Below are 10,026 nucleotides of genomic sequence, written 5' to 3' on the forward strand. Positions count from 1 at the left end.
CCGCCTGCAGAGCTTTGGAGAAACGCGGTTTAGCCATCCCCTTCTTCCCCGTCAGCGGTGTCTTCGGGCTTGGAGTAGGCGGCTTGTCTTTTACCTGACGGCTGCCACAATCCACAGCGAAATGCCCCTTCTCCCCGCACTTGAGACAGAGCCCCATCTTCATACGTAGTTCTCGTGCCGATTCCGACAGGCGTTGAGTCTTGGGTCTGGAGGCACTGGCAGCGGCGGGTCTGTTGGTCGTAGCAGCCAAGTCGAGTTTGATGGTGGTGAGCCGATCCTCTGCATTTTCAGCTTCCTGGGTCCAGGCCATCAGGGAGACAGGATTGACAGTCTTCAGAACCGTTTCTCGGATGTCTGCGTTGAGTCCCAATCGATACATCTCAGCCAATATATGATCAGGGTAGTCTCGGAGCTTTGCTGCCTGCTTGTGGAATTCCAGTGTGTACTCGCGAACCGACTTCTTATTCTGGCGGTAGGTGCGGAGAAACGCTTTAGCTCTTTGGCTCGCGTTGACATCTTCAAACCTCGCCCGCAGCGCCCACATGAATGCTCGCAAATTCAAAAGTTCCGGACCGCGGTCATTGTGCAGTCCAACATACCATGTGGCGGCGTCTCCTTTTAGTCTTGCCGAGATGACATCAATAAGACCAGCTTCATTTCGGAACAGGTGTCGGCTCTCTTCTACGAATTTATGCACTCTCACCGTGAAGAAAGCGAGTTCATCTGGGTTGCCGTCAAAGGTAGCCTCCAGTAGATCTTTGGGTCTGGGCCATGGAGGCCGTACCAACGGTCCCAGCTGACCCGGAACTCCCCTGAGAGGGAGACCCGGACCAACCGGTGGCCCCGCTGGCATTGGCCTCATCGGTGGCGGCAGACCCGGCACCGGCGGACCCCCCGGCATCGGCTGTTGCACAGGCCCTTGCTGAGGCGGTCCCGCCGGCGGCTGGACAGGCACCTGCGGCGCGGGAACTCCCGGTACTTGCAGCGGAGGTCCCGTCGGCGGCTGAGCAGGCACCTGCGGTGCGGGAACTCCCGGTGCAGGGACAACTTGTTGCTGCGCGGCGTGTGCGTCAAGGAAATTAGCCATTCTAACGTCCATCATTCCCGGCAGAGCTTCCATTACATCCTGGAATGTCCTCAACAAGTCCCTCACCGAGTATTCCAGTTCTGCCAGTCGTTCCCCGGTGGTTTCCTCCGGGATGGGGTCCCGAGGTCGATAGTCCGGGGGTGGGTCATAGTCCTCTTCCGTTTGGAAGGCTCCGGTGCCCTCCTCATCCTCTGCGTGGCCTCGCGGCCCCGATGGCTCGAACATCCACTCCTCGAGGTCTTGCTTGGAACTCCCCTTCTCCGAGGTAGTCCCCGGCTCCGGGAACAATCCCTTGTCAAACAGACTCTCACGTAATCCGCTCCCCCGACGGGAGTACACCTCTCGGGTGCCCTGAGTGTTGTACATAGTCCAGTCATCCTGCTGATGAGTCTTCCGCGGACCCCAGTGCGAAGGGGTCGGAGGCGGCCAAGACAGATGTTCAGGCAGGCGGGGAATCGCTCCCCCCACGGCACCCTCCACCGAGGCTGCAGTCGTGAACACCAAAGGAGCGGAGGTATGTGGGACCGATCCTGAGCCCCCCTCCGTGTTAAGTAGGTTCCCCCTCACTCCCCCACAGTTTGCTATTGCCTCTGCCTCTTGTAAGAGCCATTTTGTGGTTGGCTCTGTGTTGGATCCTCAAGCATCGAGAATAAATCCACGTTTTCAAGAAAAGCAAAATTTATTTCAAAGCGTTGAAGACATACTCAAACACGTTCTTTGTTAGAACTGGGGATACACAGTTAGGTCAAGCATAATAAAGGAAATTCAAACAGATACAGATCCAATGAATAGCATTCCCGCTGGCGGGCTAATAAAACGGTTGCGCGCTCAGTCCATGGGAACCAGGCAGAACATCAGACAAAACACAGGTGCAGTACTCATGAGAAAAGCAATAGGCAAGCATTACAGCATCTTCTCCCCCACACAACCTCCAGCAGTTATCTTGTGCATTCCAACGCAGGAGCAGGATGATAGAAAACAAGCCGGGTGCAACAGGGAAAGGATATGTACACAGAGGTCACAGAAAACAGAATGGCAGCTTGCTGACACTATTACTGTTTTATTGTTTTATGTATGATTTTAATTGTATTTATTGTAATTTTATGGAAGCCGCCTTGAGCCTGCTTTGCAGGGAGGGAGGGGTATAAATCAAACTAATAAATAAATAAATAAATCTTGTGAGCAGAGAACTTCAGCTGACAGGACAACAGAAGGAGGAGGAGGAGGAGATTGGATTTATGCTCTGCCCTTCACTACCCGGAGGAGTCTCAGAGCGGCTTACAATCGCCTTTCCCTTCCCCTCCCCAAAACAGACACCCTGTGAAATAGGTGGGGCTGAGAGAGCTCTTTCGAGGACTGCTCCTGAGAGAACAGCTCTGAAAGAATTTGTGACTGAGCCAAGATCACACCAGCAGGTGCAAGTGGAGGAGTGGGGACTCAAACCCTGTTCTCCCAAATTAGAGTCCACGCTCCTAACCACTACACCAAACTGGCTCTCTAGGGAACAATAATCACCTCAGAGAACAGGCTACTGGGAGACAAACCCCGGATGGAGAACGTCCCCCACTTCTCATCCACCAAAATATACTAAGCGACGGGGACAAATCCAAGTTGAAATCTTTTTGTTTCCTGTTATCCTGTCCAGTTTGGCCTTGAGACGCTTGCCTCAACACAGTCATTTTCCAGCTGAAGCAAGATACGTACGGAGAATTAACAGGAATAGGGTCAAATGCTAATTATGAGACCACACTGTACCTGGTATTATTTTTATCTTAAATCCATTCGCTACAAGTCTCGAATCCAGCAAATAGGACGATCCGCCGAACCCTCCGCTTTCCTTTGGCATGTTACGAAGAACTTCCATGTAACAGGGCTCACCAAGAAGACTGAAAAATTAAAAATTTAATTTAGTTTACTACTCAACGGCTGTTCCATAATTTTAGTATATTTGTCCAAAAAATTGTTTAGAATAACCTTATACAAATCCTTTCAGTGGTGTTACAGGTTAGTCTCTCAATGCGTCATCTGATAGGTAGGTGCTTCAATTGCCTGTAGTGGTCACCAACTCAGACAGCCACTACAGGCCCACATTGCTGAGGCACTTCATCCCAGCCCCTCCTCTTTGTCTGGTGCCCTGAACAAAGCGAAATCTACTACAGCTGCTATCTCTGTCACCACCAGCAGCACAGTGGTGGACTCCCCCTCCTTGCTAGTAATCTGCTTAGTAACTTCTTTACGTTGGTCTTCTTTGTCCTCTCAGATTTAATGCGGCTTACTATGTTCTAAAGGTAAAGTAAAGGTTTCCCCTGCTTGAAAAGCAGTCGAATCCGACTCTAGGGGGTGGTGCTGATCTCCGTTTCCAAGCCAAAGAGCCAGCGCTGTCCGAAGTCTTCTCTGTGGTCATGTGGCCAGCATGACTAAACTCCGAGGTGCACGGAACGCGGTTACCTTCCCACCAAAGCGGTACCTATTTATCTACTTGCAATTTCTTGCTTTCGAACTGCTAGGTTGGCAGGGGCTGGGGCCAGAGACGGGAGCTCACTCCATCACGTGGCACTCGGGTCTCGAACTGCCGAACTACTGACCTTCTGGTCTACAGTTCAGCATCTTAACCTCTGAGCTACCGCAACCCTTCTTATATTCGATATTCTCCTTATATTCTATATCCTTCCCCTTCCCAAATGCAAGCAAGAGCTATCAAAGCTGGAGAAAGCACAGAGGGCAAACAGCCACCCACTAACTTTCTTTCTCCCTTCTCCCTTCAAGAAGAGACCGCTGCGATCAAGGTAAGTGGATAGCAATCTTCTCCCTCAAAAGATGTACTGGACAAAGGAAGACTGGAATGAAAAATGGAGGACTGGAGTGAAGAAAAAAAGCCAGGAGGCCTCTTCAGATGCTTAGACTGGGGCTAACCTGTGAACCAGCTCGGTTTGCTGGCGGGGAAAAGTGCCGTCAAGTCGCAACCGACTTATGGGGAACCCTTGCGGGGTTTTAAAGGCAAGAAACATTCAGAGGTGGTTTGCCACTGCCTGTCTTGGTGTAGGGACCCCGGACTTCCTTGGTGGTCTCCCATTCCATGGACTAACCAGGGCTGATCCTGCTTAGCTTCTGAGACCGGATGGGTTTGGGCTAGCCTGGGCTATCCAGGTCAGGGCACTGTTTGCTGCTGCAAGCGATTTTCAGCTGCGACTTGGCGGCAAGAGAGAGAGAGAGAGAGAGAGAGAGAGAGAGAGAGAGAGAGAGAGAACCATAGGAAAAAAATACGCAACGAGAGAGAGAGAGAGAGAGAGAAGCTTAGAAAATGTATCTGCAAACAAACAAGCGGTCTTGTAGCACAGAGAAAAGCTAAGGAACGCCCATCTGCACATAAGTAGATCACCCACCTTTCTAAACCTACCCCAAGGAAAAAGCATTACCTTATCCCCACCCCAGCCATAGTTAACTGATTTATAGACAAAAACTAAAACAGCCACCTTCCCAAAAAAACCCTGGCAAACGTAGGGTTTTGCTAAAAATACATTCAGAATCCCAGAGCCAGTTTGGTGTGGTGGTTAAGAGCGCGGACTCTAATCTGGGAGAACCGGGTTTGATTCCCCACTCCTCCACTTTCAGCTGCTGGGTGACCTTGGGCAAGCCGTAGTTCTGATAAGAGCTGCCCTTGAAAAAGAGCAGTTTCTTTCAGAGCTCTCTCAGCCCCACCCACCTCACAGGGTGTCTGTTGTGGGGAGGGGAAGGGAAAGGAGCCTGTAAGCCGCTCTGAGACTTCGAGTGACCTCTTCTTCCCAATATGGACATGTTATTTCTACAAAGCCATCTAACCATGACGCGGATTTAAGCCCCAATTCCTAATTAACCCCCGGGTGCTCAGGAAACTCTACGGATGCTCACGCGTCACTGCGAGCGCACTTCTGTCTACGACAAATTGCCGACCACCACAACACCGGTCTGAACTGAGTCATTCCATTTCTATCCCATCAAAGGGAGAAGCAGTTGTAAAGCATCATCCAATGGAAATCGTGCCTGACTTTACTTAATGGAGTATGCCCTTTTACCTTTACCTGTCAGTTAACACAATAGGTCTGTCTAGTTTCTGGGCAGGAAGCTTATGGTCTTCAAGAAGCTTCTTAAAGAGCAGTGCTTCTTCCACGCGGTACGGATTCAGCATCGTTATCTTTTGATCCGAGGCAATTATCCACGCGTCAGGAAAATTCGAAAGACGGATCAGACAGAGCTGTTCTTCATCCGACTCTTTCTGCTCAAGCCGGTGAAGCCTCTGTTGGAAGGAACCCATCGTGAAGGGCACCTGGACAGTTTTTATAGCGTGGGAGCCACTGTCTTTCTTTCCCGTTCGAGAATGGAACAGTTTGTCGAGTTTCGGCTGATCAGACAGACGGTCTTTCAGCCTGGACTTGGACCTCCTCTCTCTCTCTCTCGTCGACCTCCGTATGTTCGGATCCAGAGCCTCTCGGCTTTGCCGGTTATATCGCTCCCGGTCTTTATCAGCTCTTTCCTCATATCTGAGGAGAAAGGGTTTGTAGATGCAGATGAAAACTGGCTACGAGTCAGAGATTTGTGAGAGGCACACCTATACAGGGCTCTTTTTGTAGCAGGTACTCATTTGAATATTAAGCGACACACCCCTAATGTAGCCAATCCTCCAAGAGCTTACAGTAGTTCCTGTAAGAAGAGCTCTGTAAGCTCTTGGGGGATTGGCCACATTAGGGGTGTGTGGCCTAATATGCAAAGGAGTTCCTGCTACAAAAAGAGCCCTACAGGTCGCCTTTTGAAAACAAACCAGTGTTTGAAAGGGGAAAAAGGGAACATATGAAGCTGCCTCATATTGGATCAGACCGTTGGTCCATCACATGAAACTGCCTGACATCAAATTAGATAGTCGGTCCATCAAGGTCAGCATTGTCTACTCAGACTGGCAGTGGGTCTCCAGGGTCCCAGGCGGAGAAGTCTTCCCCATCACCTGGTCCTTTCTAACTGGGATTGAACCTGGGAACTTCTGCATGCCAAGCGGATGCTCTACCCCGAGCCACAGCTAGAGATGTGAAAGCCCGGGGGCAAAAACGGAAAAATTTGGGGGAAAACCGTTTCCCCCCCGGTTTTTTTCCTGAAGCCTTTTTGGTTTTTTCCTGAAAAATTGGAAACATTGAAAAAAGAAAAGAAAAAAAATTGATTATGGAACGTTTCATTTTAACATGTTGAATAAAATATTTTAAGACAAGGGGTTCAAATATTTTCCAAATCATTTCTAAAATATATATATACATGGTATATGGCGGGAGCTGGTCCATGGGGTTGCGAAGAGTCGGACTCGACTGTGCAACTGAACAACAACAAATGGTATCAGATTGATCTAATTTCTGTGCACTGAGGACAAGCAAGTTCTAGGTTACAAACTGAACTCTCCAATGCAAGAAGAAGATGCATTTCTTCCTTTAGGAGGTGCGATTGTCAGAAGAAAATTTAAAATTTTCAGTTTTGTTTTTGCATGTGGATGGGTATTCTGTTTGTAATAATTGTTTGGATACACTATATTTTTAATATGCTAGTTGTGATAATTTCATGCCAAGTAAAAATGTCCATAGTCATATTTTATGTTCCTAAAGTAACAGAATGACTTTCAATCTAGAAAAGACAAAAGAAATGCTAATGTAGCATTTTTTTTCAATTTTTCCAAAAATTTCCATTTCCCCCCCGAAAAAAACCGGGTTTTTTCCCGAGCTTCAAAATTTCTGGAAATTTTACATCTCTAGCCACAGCCCCTCCCCTTGCCATATAGTGAATCAGACTCTTGGTCCATCAAGGTTAATATAGTCTACTCTCTCTGGCAAGTGGGTCCCTGGGGTTTCAGACTGAGGTCTTTCCCATCACCTACTGCCTGGTCTTTTTAACTGGAGATGCCGGGGATTGAACCTGGGACCTTCTGCATGCCACGCAGAGGCTCTGCCACTGAGCCACAGCCCCTCCCCTAGGAGGGCCTCCATCAGGGTCAGTATTGTCTACTGAGACTGGCAGCAGCTAACCAGGGTAATAGGCAGAGGTCTTTCATGTCACCTACTGCCTGGTCCTCTAAATGGGAGATGCTAGGGATTGAACCTGGGGCCTGCTGCACGCCAAGCAGATTCTCTGCCAATGAGCCACGAGCCCCTCCCCCGCGTGTTTTCTTTCAGTTTCCTTTCCCTCTGTATTTTGATGTTAAGTCTTGTCCCTTATATTTTCAAGAGCAAGTTCAAGACAATGGAAATACCTTGTTTTGACTGTTCTGATAACAGTTCTGTATTGTTAAGTCACAACTGGCTCATGGGTCTTTCAAGGCAAGAGATGAGCAGAGGTGGTTGGCCATTGCCTTCCTCTGCATAGCATTCCTTGGTGGTCTCCCATCCAAATACTAACCACTGCTGACCAGGCTTAGCTTCCAAGTTCTGACAAGATTGGACTAGTCAGGGCTATTCAGGCTGCTTTGGACTATTCTACTTATTTACTATTAGTAGCCTGATGTCAACTTCTATAAAATAAATAAGAATGGGCCCGCCAACTCCAAAAGATCTCCCAAAGAGCCTGAAGAGAGCGGAGGGAAGATGCCGACCCGAAGCCGAGAAGCCGAGCCGAGACGAAGACACATCAACTGAATCCCACCGGGTGCTGTTAGGTAGTCCCGCCCCTAATACGATATATACATGTGCCCATAGATAGGGATAATGCAAAACTATGTAAGCCGCTCAGAGACCCACGGGAGGGGTTTGAGCGGGGTAGAAGTTGAAGGTAAATAAATAAATAAATAAATATTACTTGCATGGATGGTGGAAATTATGCACAACTAAAGGTCCCATTTCGTGACTAAGATTTATCTGAAGTGGTTCTTTGGGTTCAGCAATAGGTCACCTCCTGGAAAACGCAGGGTCATTAAAAAAAATATCTGCCATCTAGGACGTGGAAAATGGCCATGTCCCTTGAAAAGAAAAAATACCCCACCCTGGATAGCCCAGGCAGGCCCGATCTCATCAGATCTCAGAAGCTAAGCAGGGTCGACTGTGGTTAGCACTTGGATGGGAGACCTCCTCGGAATACCAGCAGTCGGGAAGCGGGGGCAGGCTCTATTCAGCCATCTCTCTGAATATCCTACAGGCCCCCAGTAGGGGTCAGTCACCAGAGGTTGCCATGACTTCCAGCTGTAAACAAGACAAATCTCTGCAAACTGTGCATTACCAAATTTCTATTAATGCAAATTGTAACATATTCAACCATACATTCATATATGTTTTACAGACAACAAAAGTCAAACTTCAGATGGTGAAGATGGACGGAATTGGACGAACTCCCCTGGAGTTGAGACTCGTTTCGAGGCGTCTTTTTCATACATACAACCTCATACAGCTGTGCATCCACATGGTCATAAATCTTCCAAATTGGACTTTCCTTGATTCCTATACGTTTTGATGTCATTCACAAAATATTCTTAACAACAATATTCAGGACGGGCTGAATGACATCAAAACAGTTTGCAGTGATTTGTCTCGCTTACATCGGTATTATACTGCAACCCCCCCTTATCTGTCTTACTATGACTTCCAGCTGTGCAAACACATGCACATATGAAAAAATGCCCCCCTCAAAAATATCCTGAATGCTGTAGTAGCTTTACAGAAGTAGCATCCAGATAACAGGAAGGCTCGATTAATCTACTGACAGAAGATGCTTTAGTAGAGATTCAGACTATTTCTGCAGGTCATCCTGACCATTCCCCTGGAAATGCTCACATATATAAATGTGGAAGCCAGGTGAAGTTATTCATGGGCTCTGAGGAATCTGAATGTTGCTGGACCCAATACAGGCACCAAAACCAGCCAGGTAACTGACAAAAAAAATATAATCAGTTGTTTCTGCGTGCAATTAATTTATCCAGGGAAGCAGTTTGAGGTCAGCAGGAGGGAGGGAAAAAGACATCCTTGTGAAATTTCAGAAATGTGGGAGAACTGAAACCCAAGCAAGTGAAGTCAACTTTTGCTGTAGAGGTTAACTAGATAATTCAAAAGCAGGATGTATTTCCTTTGACATGGTGTTTATATGCAGACCATTCCTAGGAATGGACATTCATAGGAACCTCATGTGCATATCATAAGTCTCAAAACAAATCTCTTAAAGGCCTGATAGACGAAGATGTGTAGCCGTGTTAGTCTGTCTGTAGCAGTAGAAAAATTTGTGGTAGGATATGAGCTTTCCTGAGTCACTCCTCACTTCTTCAGATACCTTCTTCTGCAGCTATCCGAAGAAGCGAGCAGTGACTCACAGAAGCTCATATCTTACCCCAAATTTTGTTAGTCTTTAAGGTGCTACTGGACTCTTGCTCTTTTTAAAAGCCTGAGTATTACCAGGAATCCTGCCAACCTAGCAGTTCGAAAGCAAGACATTGCAAGTAGATAAATAGGTACCACTTTGGTGGGAAGGTAACAGCGTTCCGTGTGCCTTGGTGTTTAGTCATGCCGGCCACATGACCACGGAAACGTCTTCGGACAGCGCTGGCTCTTCGGCTTTGAAACGGAGATGAGCACCGCAACCCTAGAGTCGGATTCGACTGGTTTTCGAGCAAGGGAACCTTTACCTTTACCTTTATTACCAGGAAACAGCTTAGCCAAACCACATCCAACAGCACATGAAAAAAATCCAACCGATAGGTTTTACGTATTTTCCATAAAGGAATTATTGTATTCGTGAAATTTTCTTAAAGGAATTGGTGACAAACACAATACTGGTTTGGTCCTGCATCGTTAAAAATAGGAATGTCCCACAGGTTATGAACAGTCTGTTCATTGATAAAAGGCTATTTCGTATTTGCTTATTTGCAGGAATCATTTCCTGCAGGAGTGCACAGGAGCAGAGCTCCGGCAGTAAAGAGCCCAGGGGGGAGGCACATGCAACAAGTCCCGCCC

General features: G+C 47.7%; 1 protein-coding gene across 1 annotated transcript in view; it reads right to left on the reverse strand.

Moving 5' to 3' along the window:
* Positions 1 to 10,026, reverse strand: part of PMS1 (PMS1 homolog 1, mismatch repair system component) — a 77,008-nt gene that overhangs the window by 20,830 nt on the left and 46,152 nt on the right. Inside the window, exons 9-10 of the mRNA XM_015405579.1 lie at positions 5,146 to 5,604; positions 2,843 to 2,973 (exon numbers count right to left, since the gene is read on the reverse strand). Of these exons, the coding sequence (XP_015261065.1) occupies positions 2,843 to 2,973; positions 5,146 to 5,604 (590 nt within the window). The remainder of the gene's footprint in view (positions 1 to 2,842; positions 2,974 to 5,145; positions 5,605 to 10,026) is intronic.

Source organism: Gekko japonicus, unplaced genomic scaffold, assembly GCF_001447785.1.
Source record: "Gekko japonicus isolate JY-2015 unplaced genomic scaffold, Gekko_japonicus_V1.1 scaffold2871, whole genome shotgun sequence".
In the NCBI taxonomy this organism is placed as follows: Eukaryota; Metazoa; Chordata; class Lepidosauria; order Squamata; family Gekkonidae; genus Gekko; species Gekko japonicus.